At 44.6% G+C, this 22,019-nt stretch overlaps 1 protein-coding gene across 2 annotated transcripts in view; it reads right to left on the bottom strand.

Moving 5' to 3' along the window:
- The window catches only part of WWP2 (WW domain containing E3 ubiquitin protein ligase 2), a 150,700-nt gene that overhangs the window by 13,349 nt on the left and 115,332 nt on the right, over window positions 1–22,019 (bottom strand). Inside the window, exons 9-11 of one of the 2 annotated variants that reach the window (XM_059383233.1) lie at window positions 16,300–16,389; window positions 7,733–7,907; window positions 598–652 (exon numbers count right to left, since the gene is read on the bottom strand). In XM_059383233.1, the coding sequence (XP_059239216.1) occupies window positions 598–652; window positions 7,733–7,907; window positions 16,300–16,389 (320 nt within the window). Of the gene's footprint in view, window positions 1–597; window positions 653–7,732; window positions 7,908–16,295; window positions 16,390–22,019 lie in introns of those variants that run through there. The other variant, XM_059383234.1, reaches the window with a different exon arrangement.

Here is a 22,019-nt window from a genome sequence, read left to right as displayed (position 1 = left end):
GCACGGACCTAAGGTTCTCCAGTATCAAAGAGAATCCAGCACGGTACCATTAACCGGCAGCGATGTGCTATCACTAACTTGCCACCCAGTGCTCAACTCTCCCATCGGCTTCCCTCACAACTGTGTCACAAAGAAAAAGGCGGCTTTCTTTAGCCAAAATCAGGATGAAGTCCAACATCTCAGCTGCAAAGAAAGGTTTGGTGAGGTGGCTCCTTCCGATCACACAGCCGCAGACCTGAAACCAATGCACCAGCAAGTAAGCCAGCACCAGAATGCCTTCGCCAATGACAGGCTGGATGGCTGGGTAGACAGTTTAAGGTTAGAACCAAAACCCAACAGTCCCATGGCTGCCCAGGGACTCTCCACAGTCTCATACGCTGCTTCAGCCATGGCGGGTAAATGCTCTAGGGCTGCTTTCCCAACCTTCCAGCTCCAACGCCTGTAACCGCTCGGGCTGGGCCTCCCCACAGAGCAAGCTAGCGAGAAGCGAAATGGGAAACTGAGGGCTGGGAGTGAGGCAGACTCTCAGCGAAAGACGACAGAGCACGGACGAGCATCGGCTGACAGACGGCTGAGGACAGAGAACTCGGTACTTACCCCAGCCAGGAGGGAGGGGGCCCAGTGGGTCATGGTCAGTCGAAGTACTTGAAGACTAAACACAAGAAACACAGCAGAACACAGAGGTTAAAAAAAAGCCACTGGTTTAAAAATAAACGGACTGATAAAAATAAAAATGCCAAGGACTCATTTCCACATTTGAGCACTTTGTACAGGCTACAGTGGGGCCTGAGGTGACACCGGCGCCTCTCGGAAGTTTTTCCCAAAAAAGAAAAACCAAGAAAGAACCCCCCCGCACGGAGGGCCCGGACAGGTTGTGGAGAGGGTGGAGCGAGGGGGAAGAAGATGCGTGCAGAAGGAGGTCGGCCAGGGCAGTGGAGGAAGAGAGACGGCCCCAGGCCCCAGACAAGCAGGAGGGCCCAGAGTGGACAGCCCCGCAGGCTCGGCCAGTGCCCTGCTCTCGGCTCCTGCTCCCGGCAGCCGGGGCGACTGAAATCACCACCACCTCCAACTTTCTCCAAGAACCACACACGGGAGGGGAAAAAATATCGCAGGCCTTTCCAATGAAATCATTCCCACAAGCCCTGCCCACGCCCAGAGCTTCCTGGCTGGGGGCTGGGCCCTCCTCCCTCCACCACCCTCCTGGGTGCCCTGGGAGAGGGAGCAGCCTCCCAGCAGCCGTGGTGCGCACACCCGGCCCAGACTGAGGGTACATTCATGCCCCAGGCCCCTCACCTCCCCCAGGAATGTTTTGCTTCCCTTCACAAAGCACCTTTATTCTCCTCCAGCCTGAACCTGAAGTTGCTCAGTGTTCTGCGTGTGCCTGTCTGGGGAGGTGGGGCTGGGGGCGAGGTGGCAAGCGAGCAGGAGAGACAGGAGAAAAAAGGGGGGAGAGGACTCCAGGCCTTCAGGGTCACTGTTTACATTCGAGCCCCCCACCCCCAGCCTAATTCTGCTGGCAGATCCCCGGGGCAGGGCTGCAGTGGACCAAGAGTTCTCATATCCTGCGGGGAAAGGAGCTGCTGTCAAAAACTCTTCATAGTTAAATAAAACAAGTACTGTTCTGTTGTTCCACACTTGCTTGCTTTTTTCTTTCCTTTTCTTTTTTGCTGAAGCATTTTTATTTCACTTACTAAAACTTAATCGTTGCATGAAGGGATCAAGTTCTCAGTGCAGACTTCGGGCTGCCTGGCCGGCTCTGTCTGGGGGCGACGGAGCCACACATGGGCAGGACGATGAATGGGGCTCAGTCTCGGCTTGAGAAAACATTGGTGGAACTCAACTGCCAATGCACACCCCCCACCGCCGACCCCAGCCCACCCCTTCACAGGCGGCTCTCCACCCCCAAGCTGAAAGGACAGAGAAACTTTCTTTCCAAGGTGGCAGCACAGGCAACTCTTCCAAAGCAAGTTCCAACAAAGAGTTTAAGTCTTGAAACCATAGGTTCCTTGATAGAACAGAGCCCCCTTTCAGCAAAAGGTCTCCTGCCCAACAGAATGAAACTGTACAAAGGTGTGGGAAGCTGGGCTGTGCTCAATTTAGGGCCAGTTACCATCATCCTGGAGGACATGCTCAAACTTCCATCCCAATTCAGATTTGCCTGGTGGCTACTGGAAGAGAGCTCCCAAATGTGACATCTCCCAGAGGCCATTCTGGTGACAATGCGGGGGAGGGGAGGGGGGGTGTTGCAGCAGCTCATAAAACCCAAGTTCCTCCAACCTTGTTAACACAGAAGAGCAGTAGCTATAAAAGCATTCGGTAACAGAAGGAAAGGAACTAACTTGTGAAATACGTATGCATTTCAGATAATGAAGCCAAATAGAACTCACTGGGTAATGAACTGTAGCAAAAGGGAAGAAATACAAAAAAGATCATTTTAAAAAAGTAAGTAAAAGAAGCATTCAGAGCAAAACTGTTTGCTGCTTCAATTTTTTTTTTTTTTTTTTGGAATGAGTGGTCCATAAAGCGGTCACGGGCTCCAGTGGGAAATCAACTCCCAACTGGCAACTGGGCTTCAGGAAACTGACAGTCATCTTCTGCGTAACTGGACAGATCAACAGACAAACCATCTTTACTAACGGCCTTGCTGACCTGCATTGTACTAGAAACCAAAAAATATTTATCGGCTAGCAAACATTTCCTTTTCCAATACTATAGCACCTACGGGTGCAGGCACATGACTTAAAGAACAGCTGATCAGATGCTCCCACTCTGAACTTCCAGGGACTGGCAGGAAAGCACGAGGTCGGGGCAATGACTTACTGTTGCAGTGGAGCCCACTGTCCGCGGGAGCAACGGGTGTTCAATGGCAGCACAGCAGGCACCGCCCTGCACAAACTTCTCCTCTGCCTAGCCTACCCTGGTTTCTGCCGGAGCTTGGTTCTTCATCGTCCTGTTCATTCTATGAACTACCCCCCATTCCCATTTGGTAAATTCCTTTTCTGCTTAAGTTTAACCAAGTGGATTTCTATTATTCATCAAAATCAACCATGACTTGTACACAAAGCATAGGGAGGAAATTAAAAAAAAAATACCAACTCTTGTCTCTTTCTTTTCTTTTCTTTCCTTTTTTTTCTCTCTCTCTCTTTTTTTAAGTAGGCTCCACACACAGCATGGAACCCAATGAGGGGCTTGAACTCCTAACCCTGAGATCAAGACCTGAGCTGAGATCGAGTCGGACACTTAACTGATTGAGCCACCCAGGTGATCCAATCTTTTTCTTGATCCTTGCCTTTTTCATATCTTCATACAATGTTGGTTCTCTTTCATGTACTATTGTTCTTTTTATTTTTTTTTTTAATTTCTTAGCATTGTCCTACTCTCTTTTTTTTTTTAAGATTTTTATTTATTTATTTGACAGACAGAAATCACAAGTAGGCAGAGAGACAGGCAGAGAGAAAAGAGAGAGCAGGCTCCCTGCTGAGCAGAGAGCCCAATGCGGGGCTCGATCCCAGGACCCTGGGATCATGACCTGAGCCGACGGCAAAGGCTTTAACCCTCTGAGCCACCCAGGTGCCCCTAACATTGTCCTATTCTCATCCTATCAGATCCACATCCCCCTCAAAACCTGCGAAAAGGGGAACAGAAGAGGAAGCAAGAGCAAAGGGAAAGTGACCAGAGATTGAGAAGCATGAACAACACATGAGAAGTCAGTGAAAGTGGACACGCACAACAGTCTGACTGCTTGCAGTTAAAGCATAACACAACTACTCTGACATTTCTTCCCTAATGTACACAGTACAACCTGAAAAATAAGAAAAGGAAGTGGAGAGAAAGAAGCTGAAGAGGAACAAAATAAATAAATAAATAAATACGAGCTACACATCATGGTCTGAAAACCAAAACCCCGCGTCTCCACTAAGTCAACCAACTGCCCCTTCTCTTCTCCCACATTTCCCCTAAAATGAGAGATCCTAAGTATTGCTTGGAGCACAGCCAGAGAAGCAGAGAGAAGGGGGCCTGGAGGGATTACAGAAGGGATCAGAAGAAAGATCCTGGGATGTGCAGGTGACTCTAAGCGACAAGACCGTTTCCTTTACCAGTAGCAATAGAAAGCAACACTATCGAATCATTTTCCTGGTAAATGTCCCGTGGCTGGGACATCTGAGGTGCAGGCCGCGAGCCAGACAGCTCACGTTGAGTTCAGTTCCCTCAGGGACTAAGCACTAAGTTCCAGTAATATTTTAAGACACAAACTCAGAAATAAAGAATGTCTAACAAACACAGCCGAGGGCAAGAAAGGCTCTGGGAAGGGCATAAAGGTTACTGTATGGAAGGCAGGCTCCTTTTTTTCAGGATCCACCCTGTGGGTGCAGAACAAAACCCAGGTGTTTGAGAGTTCAATCCAAAGGGCTCTCTGCAGAGTAAGCAACGAGAGTTGTCTGTTTCTGGAGAACACAATTTGGCAAGCACACATTAGGAGCCACAGAATGATCCTGTTCAGTCCTGGGGACACTGGCTACCTCCTCTAGTTCTTTTTTTTAAAGATTTTATTTATTTGACAGACAGAGATCACAAGTAGGCAGAGACAGGGGGAAGCAGGCTCCCTGCTGAGCAGAGAGCCCGATGTGGGCCTTGATCCCACAAGCCAAAAGCAGAGGCTTTAACCCACTGAGCCACCCAGGTGCCCCCTCCTCTAGTTCTTAAAGGAGGACCAAAGTGGGGGTTACAGGAGCCTCTCAGAAAGCAGAAGGCACAATGCACATGAATGCTGGTGCAGCCCCACGGGTCCACAGCAGAATCACAAAAAAGCGGGCACAGTGAAACTGTGAGAGCAAAATGCAAGTATGTGTGTGATGCTCACAAGAAACAAAGGCGTGCTGGGATATCAAGAAACAGAAGCATATCAGAAATGAGGGAACAATAAAAGAAACCAATAAAAGTGTGTTGAAGCCGAGGGCAGGAAGGAACTGTGGGAGACTGCGCTGTGGGGTTCCCCTGGCTTCCATCTTGAACTGCTCTTCATGTTCTCTGTAGAGCAAGTGAAGAAGAACGAAGTCTTGGTTTCAGCCCAGCAGGAGGAGGAGGAGGGGAAACCACTGGTACAGTATCAGCTCTTAAGTCTTCCGAGTCAAACCCTGGGCCGAGGCCAAACCCCAAAATAACTGTATGAAAGCGAGGCTTCTTACTTGTAACCAGGACATGGCACCATAGCAAACGAGGGGCAAAGCAAATCCAGGGGAGAGGGAAGTCAACAGAGACACATTGAAAGCTGACCCAGAAAAGATTCCTAACACGTTTTTCAATATGAATCTTGTTTCACAGAGAAAAAGGAACCATCACACCTCCATCCAGAACCCTCCTGAATTCCCATCCAAGCTGAGAAAACCAGGTTAAAGTACTTAAAAAAAAAAAAAAATTTCCTTCAAGGAGACACTCCAAGGCAAAGTTCTACCTCTGTGTGCTCGAAATGATGCTGCTAGAGCGACAAAAGCAGGCCAGAGAAATGGATGAAATGGATGTTCCAAAAGACCAAGTGAATGCGACCCCTAGAACCTGCCCTTTCACACACCAAACATCTCAGTCAACTAGCAGAACATACTTGGTGCATCGTGGAGGAAAACAAGATTCCTTTAAGAGATTTTTTTTTTTTTTTAATTAGAGAAGCTGAGTAAGCAAGGAAACAAAATGACTGTGAGACTTCTAGAACGTGTCCTTATCTCTAAGTCAAAGGACAGAGATACCCAGACCTTTCTAGTTTTTCAGCTATAACCACCCAGGAAAAGAGCAGGTAAAGCCTTTGGGCCCTTGCTCTGGAGGAACGGTTTTTGAAATGCAGAGAATGAGTGACCCCACCCAGTTGTGCAACTCGTGCTCAAAATGGATGCCAGGCAAGTGTGAAAAGGGCTGTGGAGTGGAACGGATTAGAGCCAGGCATTACAGCTCATCTCGACACAACATGATGTGACAAACTTTGTGCTTTTTGTACATCCATACTAGGGAAACTGAGGTTCCTCATCAGTTTACTCACTATACGATGAGCATCAGCCCCCACAGATGGAAGAGGAGGCAGAGCAGCCCAGGTAGATAAATCCCTTGTGGTTGCTGGTGTAACTCCTGCTTTGGGTTAGAAAGCTACAAACAAAGACAAACCTGATAAGGAATGCTACTTGGTTAAACGGAATTAAAGATTTTCTGAGCATCTAACTGGGCAAGTTTCTAATTTAAAAAGGTATTGTTGTGGGGGGTGCCTGGGTGGCTCAGTGGGTTAAAGCCTCTGCCTTCAGCTCAGGTCATGATCCCAGGGTCCTGGGATCGAGCCCCACATCGGGCTCTCTGCTCAGCGGGGAGCCTGCTTCCTCCTCTCTCTCTTTCTGCCTACTTGTGATCTCTGTCAAATAAATAAATAAAATCTTAAAAAAAAAAAAAAAGTATTGTTGTGGGCTTAGAGTTTATGTCAAGTAGAAACAATGTTGACTAAATAAGGTGATTCAGTGTTGTGGACCAGGTCAAAAAGTTTCCAGCCTCTAAGTCACTACCTTCTACAGAAATTCTAGTGCAGATCCCAAGCTTCATGTTCAAGGTGCCATGAGAATTCACAGAGTTCCAGCTTGGGAATTCCTGTTCCTACCAAAGAGGCTGTGTGGCTCGGTTCCCCTCAGCCACCACGTCACTGGTAGAGGCTCTAATGGGACGGCAGGTGAGGCTGGGAGGGTTTCTGAAGGGAACAGTACAACAGGCCATTAGACAGTTTATTTGGAACCACAGCACTCTGAATTCTAGAGTAGGAAATCTAATGCTATTCTGTAGATAATGACTACAGAAAGCTTCCAGCCAGTGATTAAAATGGCAGTGATAAATGCCGAGAAAAAGCCCCTCTTCTTAAACCTTTCACAGTGACTTTTAAAAAGTGGTCAAGCAGCAATGACATTTGAAGACTACTCTGCTGGGAACAAGCAGTACCGATCAGAGAAGAAAGCAAAGCCAACACACAGAACAATTCAGAGGCTGCCCTAACTGTTCAGTTGGGAGGGATGGAGAAAAATCAGGCATCAGATAGAAGGAAGCTGAAACAGAGCAAGGGTAAGTTTTTTCTTCTATGGGCCAGACAGTAAATATTTTAGGCTTTATAGACTAAATGATCTCTGCTGTAACTACCCAACTCTGTTGTTACAACATAAAAGCAGCCAGAGTCAATATCTAAACTACTGGGAGTGCTTCTGTGCCAATAAAACTTTATTTACAAAACAAAATGTGGGCCAGTTTGGCCCATGGGCCATAGTTCGCCAAGCCCTGATTCAGATCAATTTTAAAGGTCCTCTATCCTTGAGAATCTGTCAAATAAGAAAGATCTAAAGAAAAACAGTAGCAGCTACGAAAAGGATTTGGGTAACTGTTTTGTTCTGAAAAGTAGGGGTATAGGAGAGGTCACAGCTGACCTTCAGGTTTCAAATTAGAATAAATGGGCTTGGAAGGAGGGACCAGAAAATAAATCCGGTCTTGGAAGAAAGATGGTATCTCGAATCCTTAAACACAGAGGCTAGACATTGAGTTACTAAATTAGAAATAATGGAATTTGAGGAATTTCACGGTGATGCGTAAAATCTTCAGAGCACTGACGTTCCCAGCCACAGTTTTCCCCGCTCACCAAACAGATCAACGGCTGCTGCATGAGGCGGCACATTCTCGGGGGCCGGGAGGCTCCAGCCCGTGTGGCAAGCCCCCGCCCTCTCACCTGGTAGAGGAATCTTTGGCTGAAGTGCTGCATGGCGCCCTGGAGCTGATTGCGCTGGGACTGCCACTGCTCGTAGTTCCGCACGTACTCGGCTGTCGGGCGCTGCCAGGTGGTGGTCCGAGTGTTGTGATCCACATAGTAAAACCTGCCTCGGGGGTCTGTGCGCTTTTCCCAGCTGGAAACATTAAGCTCAGAATGAACACAGGGACCACCCACCCCGACCTTCAAATTCCAGAGACATCCCAGGATGGCCGGCAAGGAGGGACTGAGGGAGAGTTTAGCCTGGTGTCTGGCCCAGGAGCCTGGCCAAGCAAGGCCCGGTCACGGAGGCTTCTGGGGCTTGTGTGATGAAAGCCGTCATTTGTGGCCACCTCTGCAGCCACCAGTCCCTCCTCACCATTAGCTCCTGATTTCCATTTAGGAGATCCATGTTTTTCTGGGGAAGGTGACTTTCCTCCAAGTGCAAAGTGAACAGCTGACTGGGTCAGGAGTGGGCATGTGACCTATGTGGAGCTTAATCAAGGCAAATCTCAAAACTTTTGCTAGGAATTCTCAGGAAAATACAGTCTCTCTTCCTTGCCAGATAGGACTGAGAAAGTATGCAGTCTGAGGAGCCACTGGCTGCCATTTTCGACATAAACACAATATGAGGTTGACCCAATAGATGGCAGAGTAGAAAAACAAAACAAAAATGCCAGCTCCTTGGTGAAATTGCTGAGTCACTAGATCAGGGTTTACTTGCCAGGATCTACATCTAGAATTTTCAGTTACATTAGCCAGTGAATTCTCATCATTATTTAAGCCAACTTGGATCCCAATTTTTGTTCCTTGCAACAGAAATCATCCTGATATAAAGTGCCAGTGAAAACAGGCTGCATGGTCATGAGAAGAAGAGTTGGTATGAACAATGGCAGGATTCTTAGTGAGAAAGCAATCTTACCAAAGTACTAAAACACCTAAAATACCCATGGGCAAGGCAAGGCTAGAACAGATGGTCAAAATCTTCATCTGTGGTTGGTAGGTGTAACTTGATTTGCACACACGGAGGGAAGAAGTGATCAAGAGAAAGTAAGAGAGGGAACTTTGTGGAATGATGGAAATGCTTTAACATTTTGCTGGAATGTAAGTTACACAAATGTATGCATTTGTCAAAACTCAGCCAGTTACGTACCTGAGATCTGTATATCTTACTGTATGTAAATCATACTTCAATTTTAAACAGTAAATTTGAATCTAATCAAGCCTTCATATCTACCTACCAGATTACAGGGAAGACAAGGGATAGAGGAGCATGTTTCCCAATACCTCAAGGTCACACCAGTCACATTCAGAATATGAGAAATTCTGCAGAGCAAATGCTATGGATCTTCAAGAAATAAATGGTCAGAATAAAATAAGAAAGTGTGGGAGACTTATAGATTAAGAGAGACTTATGAGACGTATCAGCCAAAAGCAACGTGATGGTCTTGAGTTTGAACTGGACTCAAACAAATCACACTGTAAAAATAGTTTTAAGACAACTGGGGAAAATAGATGACATGAAGTAAGGAAATACTGTTAATTTTGTTGGGTGGGATAATGGTATTTCAGTTTTGGTTTTGTTTTTAAAGTAATCTCTATGCCCAATGTGGGGCTCAAACTCATGACCCTGAGATTAAGAGCTGCATGCTCTACCGACTGAACCAGCGAGGCACCCCTAGTTTTGTCCTTTTTTTTTTTTTTAACCCTTATCTGTTAAAGATGTATGTGATGTATTTATGGTTCAAAGAATATGACATCTGGGATTTGCTTTAAATTTCATCAGTCACCTCCCCTGAAAAGTAGGAGGTCAGATGAAACAAAATGTTATTGTCAGAACCAAGTGGTGGTTACAAGGGATTCATTGTACTACTCTCTCCAATATGCCTGATATTTCCATTATAAATTGGAAAGGGGGAGAGGGACAAAGGGGCTTAAAAAGATAAGAAAGAGATATAATTGAAGAAAACAGCAGTAACCCAATACAAAGGGAACCAGCAGGGATTGCACTGTATGTGTTGGAAAGTCTTTGTTCCCTAACTACCTTCTCATTTCATCTTCTCTGAATCCTTATCTTACTCATGTGACTACCATGCTTTGGTCTGCTTCCTCAGTTTTCAGTTAGCTTCCTAACTGACTTTTTTTGGCCACCTCTTCAGTGATTCTTTCAACTCAAAGCCTCTCTAAAAATGGCTTCTCTTCAAGGAGTCCCCAGTCCTGATGGCCAGTACCCACACTGCATCAGAATTCGGCCTGCTAGACTGCACTGACTTCATGACCTACTGTCACTTTGGACTCAGCTAAATGCCACAAACCTCTTCCCAAAACTGAGTCTTCCCGGGTGTTCCTCCTGCCAGTCCCCCTCCCAGGGGTGAAGCTACACCATCACTCCTGACTCTTCCCTTCCTGCTGATGTCAGGTGTTCGCCCTTGACTTTCCATTTCTACGTCCAACTATCCCCGAACAAATCTCCCCACTCTGAGCCAGCCTATAAACTGTCATGGGGATAATCAAAAACTTCAAGTGACTCCTCATCACCCTCGAGTCAAAACCTCGAATTAGTATTCAAGGTTCACAACAAACTGGAACCTTCCCACCCTTCTCATAAATCCTCTCAACTAGTGACTTTTCTTTTTCTTTTTTTATCAAAGGAATCAAGTATCAAGAGTTAACAAATACAAACAGTTCTATGGGAGGTACAATAAAAAACAGCATCCCCTTCCCTACCTCTCCCCATTGCCGATTCCTGCTCCTGAGAAGCAACAAACTTCCATTCTCAATTGTTTCTTCTATTTACAGCCATATTGCTGAATAACATGCTTCTCTTACTATTTCTTGATTTCTGTCATATTAGACATTACCTGTGAACCTTCCACTATTGGAGCTGAGCACTGAGTTATTGTATCCCACCCCACAAGACACACAGTGCCCTCTCCTCCCCCAGCCTTCCAATTTAGAAAATCATCATAAATGAACATTCAGAGTTTGTATTATGACTTTGTAGAACTAGAAATGCATTTCCTTATTTGTACAACTTTTTCTTTTTTTTCTGAAGTTAAAGAACTATGCATTTCATTCTGCTTGATTCGCAAGAAGCTATCACTACTGCACCCCCAGTTTCTCATAGCACAGGTGTCCCCTCGGTGTCAGTTAGATGTGCCTCCCCACATTTCTCCAGGCCCACTTCATCCTACACGGACACCTGTCCTCCAGGCCAGCTCTACATCACTGTCCTGAGTCAGCTTCCCTCACCTTCCTTGTGGGAATGTCTTTGGTCCCTGAATGGAGTCCCCTGTGTCCTGCAACTCATGACTTCTTTCTCGGTTTCCTCTTGTCTGGTGGAACAAACCATCTAGTAGCTTCTGAGAAATAATGCACCAAAACGAACCATTTGAACACACTAAAGATACCTTAATTTCAACCCTCAGGGCTGTTAAGATGACTAGGAGTTGATTTCCAGGCAGGAAATAATTTTCCATCAGAATTTTAAGGATCCAGGTTCTATAGCTGGCTGTTGAGATGAGAGATGGTATCCTTCATTCCTGATATTTGATATGTACCCTACTTTCACCTTCTGGGGCCTTCTGAGATGTTCTCTTGCCATCCCAAAATTTCACTAGAATGAAATTCAAGGGTCACTTCTTTTCCCATTCTCTGGGTTGGGCATTTGTAGGCCCTTTCAATTTGAATACCTCACCTCTCAGTCCCAGCAAAATCCCTTCATTCTTTCTTTGACAATTTTCTATCCTCTATTTCTAGTTCTTGCTGGAACTATTCATGAATGATGCTGAAGCTCCTAGACTCATCCTCTATTTTTCTTATCTCCAACATTATCTTTCAATCCTGTAATTTTTTTTTTCTGCTGTTATATGTAGTTGACCCTTGATCAGCAAGGGTTTGAACTGTGAGGGTCTGCTTACACATAGATTTTTTTTCAATAAATACACTATAGTACTAGAAATGCATTTTTCTTCTTTATGATTTTCTTTTCCCTACCTTACTTTACTTTAAGATTATAGCATATAATACATATACATACAAAATATTTGTTAATCATTGTAAGGCTTTTGGTCAACAGTAAGCTATTAATAGTTAAGTCTTGGGGGAATCCAAGTTATATCCGTATTTTCAACTGTGCAGGTGTCAACTGTCCTAGTCCCTAGGCTGTTTAACAGTCAACTATTTATTAAGTTTTAAAAGGTCTTCTTGGGACACCTGGATGGCTCCACTGGTTAAGTGCCTGCCTTCAGCTCAGCTCATGATCCCAGGGTTCTGGGATTGAGCCCCACATCGGGCAGTAAGGAGCCTGCTTCTCCCTCTGCCTGCCGCTACCCTTGCTTGTGCGCTCGCTCTCTCTCTCTCTTTCTCTTTCTGGCAAATAAATAAATAAATAAATAAAATCTTTTTTTAAAATAAAAAATAAAAATAAAAGTTCTTGTTTCCTGAATGATCCCTTTTACAATCTCCTGTTCTTGTAGAGATGCCATATTTTCTCCCAAACTTTTGAGGATATGAATTATAATTTGGTTCTATTTCCACATTGTTTTCACCAAGGCCCCCTTTCTTTGTCTGCTGGTTCCATGTTATTCTTTCACACTGAAAAGTGAGTCACTAAAATGCTGAATGGACACTCTGGGTATCCAGGGTGTGGCAGGCTGACAAGTGGCTTTACCCCGCTCTTTGACTAAAAGACCCCTGAACAGCACGATCTATAGTTTTCTTCCCTTAGACTGGTCACTTTAACCAACAAAAAACTCCAATCTTTAACTTGGGGACAGTATCCTCACTTAATCCCTTTTTGTCTGAGTTCATCTCTGCCTTCTGCTATGGCTGTATCCCACAGGATGGCTGCGTGTGTGCATGTGTGTGAGAGGCGTACACATGTGCACACATGCATGGGACAACAGGATGCAAGTGATGGGTGACAACTTGAGAAAGTCTAACTGCTCCCTGCACATATTTTTGACTTAACTTCAGAGTTTTTAAGTCTCATTACATGCACGCGCACGTGCACACACACACACACTCACACACCACCCAAATGTCTGACTGTTGAGGCTTTTCAGGGCTTCTAGCTGCAAACTGGCTGGCTTCCTGGGGGATACCCACACTGCAAGCTTGGGTTTCAACTTTCTCAGCTCTGCCATTTATCTATCAGCAACTAAACTTTGATTACCATCTCCCATATGCTGCTTCTCCTCTTCCATTCCTTTATCATTATACTTCTATTGCCATTTTAGGGAGTTTTTAGAAAGGAATGGAAATAAACACATGTTCAATCTACATGTTTAACTGAAATTCCTCAGCACTGGTGAATTTCAAACTTCCAAGCAGCATAAGCTTACCCTGATTCCGGGTGCAATCTTACAAAGACTGACAAACAGAGCAGTGGGGGGAGGTCCAGTCCGCCCTTTACCCTCTCCACTTCCAGTAGGCGTGTCTGCTGCACCCAGGTGCCTTGTTAGACACACTCTGAGCACCTTTGTTTCACATACACCTTCCACTACAACAGAACTGTTCCATGAATCATTCCCTACAGATGTCTTTTATACTCACACTCTTCCCCAAACCTGGATCAACTTCCTCTTGTCATTGAAGTCCACCTCCAGCATTTCCTACAAGATGAGTCTGAGCCACTTCCCTCTAAGAGGGCTCCCCTACACCACACTCTACGGAGACCCCTCTCCCTGCTCCCCTCTGGTCTGAGCACCTCCTAAGAGCAAATGACTGCATTCATCTTTACTTCCTCTTTACATCCAAAACTTCTTGTTCCTAGATTTTAAAAAATGACCATTTGAGGGCACCTGGATGGCTCAGTCGGTTAAGCATCTGCCTTCGGCTCAGGTCATGGTCTCGGGATCCCAGGACTGGGCCCCACCTCATCACTGGGCTCCCTGCTCAGGGGGGAGTCTGATTCTCCCTCTCCCTCTTCCTCTCCCGCTGCTAGTGCATTCAAGCATGCTTTCTGTCTTTCTCTCAAATAAATAAATAAAGTCTCTTTTTAAAAATTACCATTTCTCATACAAGCATTCCCTGGCTCTGACAGAAGGCGGTGGCCGGCCATGATAAAGTGAATCCTTTGGCTCAATCTTACTCCTGGGTGACTATGTCTGCTGAAATAATGGCTCCATCTGTAGTTTCAAGTGTCCTGTGTGCATGGTAATACTCCCGTGGGGTGGAACTTCTTCCATTAGTGAGCAATGAGAACTGAAGCACTCTGTTCTCTCTGGGCTCCCTATTACAGTGTGAAGTACCTGCCAGGGGCTCAGAGGTATGCGACTAAAACTCAGTAAGGGCTAGGGGTGCCTGGGTGGCTCAGTCGTTAAGCATCTGCCTTCGGCTCAGGCCTTGATCCCAGGGTCCTGAGAATGAGCCCCACATCGGGCTCCCTGCTCAGTGGGAAGCCTGCTTCTCCCTCTCTCGCTCCCCTGCTTGTGTTCCCTCTCTCAGTGTGTGGCTCTCTATGTCACATAAATAAAATCTTTTTAAAAACTAAAAAAAAAAAAAAAAAAAAGAAAGAAAGAAAGAAGGAAAACTGGCTCTAGTGTCCCACCTCAGCCATTCTTAGAAAACACCATTAAATATCTTTATTTAGATTCATCCAAATGTTCATGAGATCAAGGCCTACATAACTTATAGACCAGAGGGGGTAAGAGGAAACAACCAGAATACTTCTAGAGTTAAGACTGCTTTTATATTTTTTAATTATTTTAACTCAATTAATTAACATATAATGTATTATTGGTTTCAGAAAAAATGCTGCTTTTAAATATATGGGCTGTTAACACAAAAAGTAAAAGTATGAAATGTATCCTGTTAAAAATCAACGATTAATTTGCAAGACACTGGAGAAATTTGACTACTGACTGGGTATTCGATGACAGCAAAGGAATACTGTTAACAATACAGTGGTTTTGTTTTTAATAAGAGAATATTTTTTAGAAATACATACCAAAATATGGTTAAAATTATATGATGCCTGGGGTTTGCCTCAAAATGATCTAAGAAAGGGGGATAGGGCCGGGTGAGGATTACAGATCAGGAGTTGGCAAATTTTTTTCTATAAAGGGCCGCAACGTGAATATTTTAGGCTTGGCAGGCTATACAGTCTAGGTCGCAATTACTCAACTCTGCCATTGAGCATGAAAACAACCACAGATTATACATATAAACAAATGAGTGTGTCTGTCCAATAAAACTTTATTTACAAAGACAGGTAGAGGTCGGATTTTGTCCACAGGTTCATAGCTTGTCAACCTCTAGTACAGATGAAACAAGACTGGCCATGATTTGAATAATTATTGAAGCCAAGTGGTAAGTATGTAGGGATTCTCTCTATTTAGTGTGTATATGAAACTATCCATCATAATATGAAAATTTCCAATATTTCCAAAGTAATAAGTTTGACCTTTTTCTAAGAAGTCAATATTTTCCTTTGGTTAAATATGTAAATAAATATTCTGGACTTAAAGTAGAAAACAGAATGAGGACCAATGATGACAGATTATAGTTTCATTTCCAGAAAGTTAAGGGAAAAAAAGGAACACACAGAATTCTACTGGAAAACTGAAACCAGGAACAGCCCATCCACAGAAATCAGTAGGACCAGAAGGTGAGGCGGTATTTGCCTGGCACATAACTGACGGCTGAACCAGAGTCTAAGGGTTTTCCAAATATTCCCCAGCTCTGACATCCTCTCCCTCTACAAGGTCGGTGGGGAGGTGTTCAGATGTTCTGCAGGAGCCCTTCGTGACTGCTTTACTGGGAGGGAATTCTCTCCTGAGAGCAGAATACGTTCTCATCTGAATGCTCTCAGGACCAAAAGGCACATGTGGAAAGAACTTTCTGTCCCTGGCAAGCTGGGAACCAAACTCCTTCTCCTTGAACTTGGACCGTCTTCCCTCACTTGGAAGCCTCACTCATCCTCTGGTTTTAGAGAACTTAGCTGCATTCTCACAAAGCCCAGCTGAATGAGCAGCACCCTTCAGGGGCCGAATGGGGACAGGATGCTATGAAATGCACCAACACCCTCTCTATCTTGGCTTCCTCATGCCCCCTTTTCCCTGGAGATGCTCTATAAATCTTGGGATGTCCTAAGAAATGAGAGAATGAAGTGAATAGGAAAAGCAATTAAGTGACCAGGGGAAAAGGTCCCTGTTCTTTGCTATCTCTGCAGAAAGAGACTGAGAACCTGGCCCTGATAGGGTATCTCTGTAGGTAAAATAACTGAGGGCATCAGGATACCAATGGCCCAAGAGGCAGGATTCCTAGCCCTCCTACCTCCGGGACCAAAGAGCCATAGTAGTTCTGAGTATCATTTACTAAAGCTCCTAGCCATCAGTCCTGGCCTACACAATGAATGTGGGGAAGAAGGAAACTGAAGAGAGGAAAGAATGTAGAAGATGACAACGGAAGCGGGGGAAAGAGAGGGAAAGGAGCCAAGAATAGTGGGAACTAAAGAGATGGCTGTGGCAGTGCTGGTAGAGAAGCCAGCGGGGGATTCTTGGTGCCAGTTCTAGAGTCTCAGGGCTTGCCAGCCCAAGCCTTACCCTGGAGGAAGAGGCCGCTCCCAGGTGGTGGTTTTGGTATTATGGTCAACGTAATAGACGCGCCCATTAGGAAGTTCTCGCTGTTCCCATCTGAAAAATAAAGTGAAAGGAAGCATGAGATACACAATTGAAAAGCATAAGCACTTGTTGGAGAAGGAGTCCTTCACTACTGATGCTGCTGGTGTGGCAACTTTAAGAGGATAAAGACGACATATGATATCAGCCCAGTGGTCAAACCAGGTCCATTCTGTCACTGACGGTGGCACCCAGGAGTACTTCTTGAGAACAAAACCTCCCTTTAATGAAGTCAGTGTACTAGCATATGCCATGGGTCACTCTAGCTTCTCCTAAATGACCTATAAAAATCTACATTCTATGAACTTTTCTAAATCAGTGTTTCATGGCCATTTCAGGATCACAGATCCCTGTAGGAATGGGATGAAAGCCAAGGACACTTTCCTTCCAAAGTGCACTTACCAACAAAAATTTGTATGCCATGTCTGGGCTTCACAGACCTCGCCTAAAGTTTATCTAGGGACCCTCAATCTTTGTAGCCAATACTACCTTTTAAAGTCACAAATTATAGGACTATCCCTATTCTCCTAGCATCAAAATATATTTATGATCACATTTCTTTTTAAAACATAAGCTTCATGGGACGCCTGGGTGGCTCAGTGGGTTAAAGCCTCTGCCTTCGGCTCAGGTCATGATCCCAGGGTCCTGGGATCGAGTCCCGCATCGGGCTCTCTGCTCAGCAGGGAGCCTGCTTCCTCCTCTCTCTCTGCCTACTTGTGATCTCTGTCTGTCAAATAAATAAATAAATAATATATATATAAGCTTCATTTACAGAGGATCTTTAAAAGAGATCAGGTTGAATCAAGACACACCGCATACTGTCACTTACTGACTGCTCTCCTCATGTTATTTATTGACTTCCCTTCTCATGTGCCTATGTGTAATGATGAGGTAGGCGTGCCGACAGTGGCCATTCTGTGCTAATGGAAGAACAACAAGGTAGCAGATGATCCAAAGAAATAATCTACAAGCAAAACCACTACAAAATACAGCCAACTAGTACCCACCCCTACACTCCTATTATTCTCACACTCAACGCAGTCTGACAATAATTCCACTCACTCAGAACACAGTAATCCATAAATAAGGGATGCAAATTTTTATATTTATAAAATGATCACTGATTTATGAAGGATGTTAATGGCCCCCTTAGCCTTTATGTTTTACATTGAATTCATTCAGTTCTACTTGTAGGTACTGCCTAGAAGGTGACCTTTTCCAGGAAGTTATTAGTACAGTCAGTTCTACTGAAACACTTGTTTTGAAAACATAAATCTATCCCGGCATGATTGATACATGAGGGAACAATGTGAGCATAATGTGAATTTTGTGTTTGCTTATGAATGACTTTTCCTTTTTGAAACACGAAATGCACTCAGATGACTTCCCCCAGCTGAACCCAGTCACGTAGGAATACACAGAGCCCATATGCATCTACCAGCTGCCTTGGTTTACTACAGGCCATACGCCATACTCACCCACATCTGGCGTCACAACTCCCGTCTGATTTCAGACAGCCCTTTTTTGTACCACTTTGCAAAAACACTCACAAGCTCACACTCTTCAGACACCCGCTTCCACAAGCACACTTCAGGTCTTTTCATGGAAACACACACTTATTATAGTGTTATGTACCTCAACCATTTAACATGTGTAAAACTCTGCTACCACCATTATTACGTTCCTGTTTTTCATGTGTGTCAATGACACATTTTTTAAAAGATTTTATTTATTTATATGAAAGAGTGAGAGAGATCACAGAGGGAGAGAGAGAAGTAGACTCACTGCTGATGTGGGGCTCGATCCCAGGACCCTGAGATCATGAGCTGAAGGCAGATGCTTAACCAACTGAGCCACCCAGATGCCCCTATCACTGATACCTTTTTGAGGGTTATACCCCTAACTCATTCTTTTCCTGTAAGCCCTATAGTTTTTATTGCTTTTTTTTTTTTTTTTTTTTTTTTGCACTTCGTGGTGATTTTTAGGAACAGGTACATAATAGCAGTGCAGACGGCATACCGAAATACATGTCCTAACTTCTATGACTAAGCCTGGTGTGGCCATTCTAATAGACATTAGCTTTATCCAATACTGTTTCTCATTTAAACCAAAATGTCTGATCAGCAGCCTGCACTGATCGACACCTCAGAGGCTGGTTCAGATACAGATACACATGAGGCTTTGAAGAAAAGGAAAAGAAGGGGGGGCGCAATCACCCTCCGAGCATCTATAATGAGCTACAGTGGGCTCAAGCTCTACCCAAGCAGTTCTTGCCTCCACACTTTAAGGTGAGAAATGCCACCACCATGGGCGAAACTGAGGATCAGAAAAGCCAGGTGACTCTCATGTGTCCTTACAACTCAGCTGACTCCCCAGCCAGTGAGTTTCACTACAACACGCTCAAAGGAAGAAATGAGGAAAAAGGAAGGTTAACTGGAATTTATAGGGAACCTACTACCCAGAAAACAAACAGGTGCCTTCCCAAACTCTATCTCAAAGTGAACAGCACCGGAGTCCAGGTAGGGGGCCCTGCAGAATCAAGACGGCTGTGGAGTGATTGCAGCGGCTGCACCACGTTCATCTCTAGGCTCCATCTGAATTACAACCCTCTGCTCCAAAATGATCTGCCGGAGGAGGCTGCACATTCCACACAACTGGGAGGGTTAGCCCTGGGAACAGTGAAGTCCACTGGTTCCACAATCCCACCTCTCAAAAGAGATCAACTACTGGCCGGAGGACCAGAGTGCTACCCACATTGTTAATGCTGCTCGAGAACATCTTCTCTCCTGGGTATTCTTGCTTGAGGTACTGGTTAAAGCATATATGGGTGACTTGATCCCGGAACCCTAACTCCTCCCACTGCAGAAAGATCCTTACACTTCACTATTTTATTAAAAGGGCAGAATATTCTGCCGAAAGTGACCAGATGAAAATGCACATTGGGTAAAAAGTAAAAGATCTTTTCCCTCTAGATGCCCTTCTGAATCAAAGACAAAAGAGTAACAAATAACTCCAGCTCGAGAGGCTGGTGTTCCATCTATGAAGAACCTTTCTTGTGAGGACCCCTCCGCCAAAAAGCCAGGCTAACGTACTGTGGCTTCACACCAGACCCTCAAAGTCCTCCTTGTCTGCCCGGTAACAGAGCAGCAAATCTGATACCCTCTTTATTCATCTGAATTCGGAAATGAGACAGTCTTGAGAAAGATGCTTGGCTTATGGGTTAAGTACTGAAATATGGAAGCTGCTCAAGGAAATGGCAACAAACCACTCTTTCATAACATTCACTCCCAGGAAGGCTTACGTGGCTGAGAACCCCTCAGTTTCCCTGAGAAGTTAGCCAGCTCCTTCCCTTCCTTCGCAATTTCTTATTTTATTTTATTTTTTTAAAGATTTTATTTATTTACTTGAGAGAGAGACAGTGAGAGAGAGCATGAATGAGGAGAAGGTCAGAGAGAGAAGCAGACTCCCCATGGAGCTGGGAGTCCGATGCGGGACTCGATCCCGGGACTCCAGGATCATGACCTGAGCCGAAGGCAATCGTCCAACCAACTGAGCCACCCAGGCGTCCCTGCAATTTCTGGCACAAAACCACCAACAAAGTGAGTCTGCTCATTTTGTAGTCACTGTCTGGAAACCCATCCATAATATGTGGGTAAAGCTGCACCTTTTAAAGAAGACAAGATATTTGTTGTAGCAATTGCAGATAAAAGGTGCCAAACACACATTTTTCTTTATTCCAAAAATTCTTTTGTTACAACTTTCATCTTATAAATAGTCTCTACTTTTACGATTCATTTCAGGCAAAGAGAAAACTTGGTTTTGTTATTCTTTGGCTCTTATTTTAATTCGAAGATGGGATAATACTTAAAATTCCATGAAGTCAATGCATTGAATTGACACCGTGGTCTTCCCACACACTGGCAGAAAGAAAATCGGTGTGAAGTCCTCTTCGCTTATATTCAAGAGTTACCGCAGCTCTTTCCAAGCGCGGATAAGATCCGTCCATCCCATCTTTGATCCCAGCTGATCCTGGAAATGAAAGTCTCTCTTTCATGGGCTGTTATTGTCCAGCAAATCTCCATGTTCTTCTGTGAACCCTCTCAATTGGCCTAACTGGAAGAATAGTTACGAGAGGAACAAGACCTTTCTTGCATTACCTTTTTTGATATCTACATTTTTTTCTTTTTAAAATTGGACTCCTGCTCAGATTAAATGTCCATGTGGGTCCTCCCTGATCCATGACCTGGCCTAACTGCTTTTCTTAGAGAACTCTCGACTCCTCCCTTACCTGCACGGCTCCTCAGAATTCATACAAACCTCTTCCCTTCATTCACTGCAGCACAGTCGGTCAATTCTAGCGACAATCAAAAGAGCCTCCCGATTCTCCTGTCTCCTCAGTAGCTGCTGACCCACATAGATTAAGCCTTCCGACTGTCTTGGTTTGGTCTCCCCATGCCAAGAAAGTGATACTGGCAGCGACCTTTCATCAGCACATCCCTGTCAGGGGTTAGGTTTCTGTCCCTTATAAGCATCTTCTTCACACTGAGATAAAAAGGCTTTTCAATCACACTACCCATGGGTCTCAATACTGCATCCTGGTCACATGGTCATATCCTCTCCCACTGAATAGCTTTCTTTGATGCTCTCAGAAACAGTGTTCAAAGCATCAAGCTTGATTCAGGTGCCTTCCCAACACATTGCTCCTTGGCCTTCAACGAGTAACATTCAGTTCGACCACGAACTACACAGGGTCTTTGTATTCCAAGGCACTTAAAAAGTAGTCTCCAATTTCAATTAATCGTAGGTAATTTTTTTTAACTTAAATTACCTTTGTCCCTATGCCTTTTATTCAGTTCTGTGTCTTCCGTGCCCATGCCCTAACACGCATGCCACCCCCATCCCACCTCCCAGCATCACCATCTTAAAAGGGTAAAAAAATCCCCTTGTCAGGATGACACCCAATCATTTCTCTCCTGTACAAACTGAAAGGAAATTGTCTGGTCCCCCAAACTACATTTCTTGTGGAAGGTTTCCTGAAAGGTCTTCAGGGAATTCTCGATTATTCTGTCATTCAACCAACCCTGATCAACATGTCACCTAGTCAGATTTCCTTATGTTTGGGCAGAATCACATTTTCACCAAGAGTCGGATTAAGTTGAGAAGGGCAGAAAGCAAGGCAAGGAGTTCAGGTTAGTATCAGAGATGTTCTCTTTAAAAGGACCTCATAGGGATGCCTAGGGGGCTCAGCTGGTTAAGCCTCTGCCTTGGGCTCGGGTCATGATCCCAAGGCCCTGCTCAGCAGGGAGCCTGCTTCTCCCTCTCCCTCTACCTGCCGCTCCCCGTATTGGTGCTTTTCTCTGTCAAAGAAATAAATAAAATCTTTCTAAAAATAAATAAAAAAATAAAAGGCCTCACAGATTTACCTATCAACATGCTCAAAAAATTCAACCTTAATTACCTTTTATTATTTACTAATTTATACATTATGACTAATACAGGCACTGGGCATTAATAAAGTTGACTCTCATTCAAAATACACTCTGTTACAAAACAAAGTCAGGCCCAAACCCTTACATGCCCCCAAAGAAAAGATGTCTCGCTGGCTCCTTAGAAAAAAAACTCAACTTCAGTAAAAGACACAAAGT

This window comes from Mustela nigripes, chromosome 17, assembly GCF_022355385.1.
Source record: "Mustela nigripes isolate SB6536 chromosome 17, MUSNIG.SB6536, whole genome shotgun sequence".
NCBI classification, from domain to species: Eukaryota; Metazoa; Chordata; class Mammalia; order Carnivora; family Mustelidae; genus Mustela; species Mustela nigripes.
This window is presented reverse-complemented; position numbering and strand designations above follow the sequence as displayed.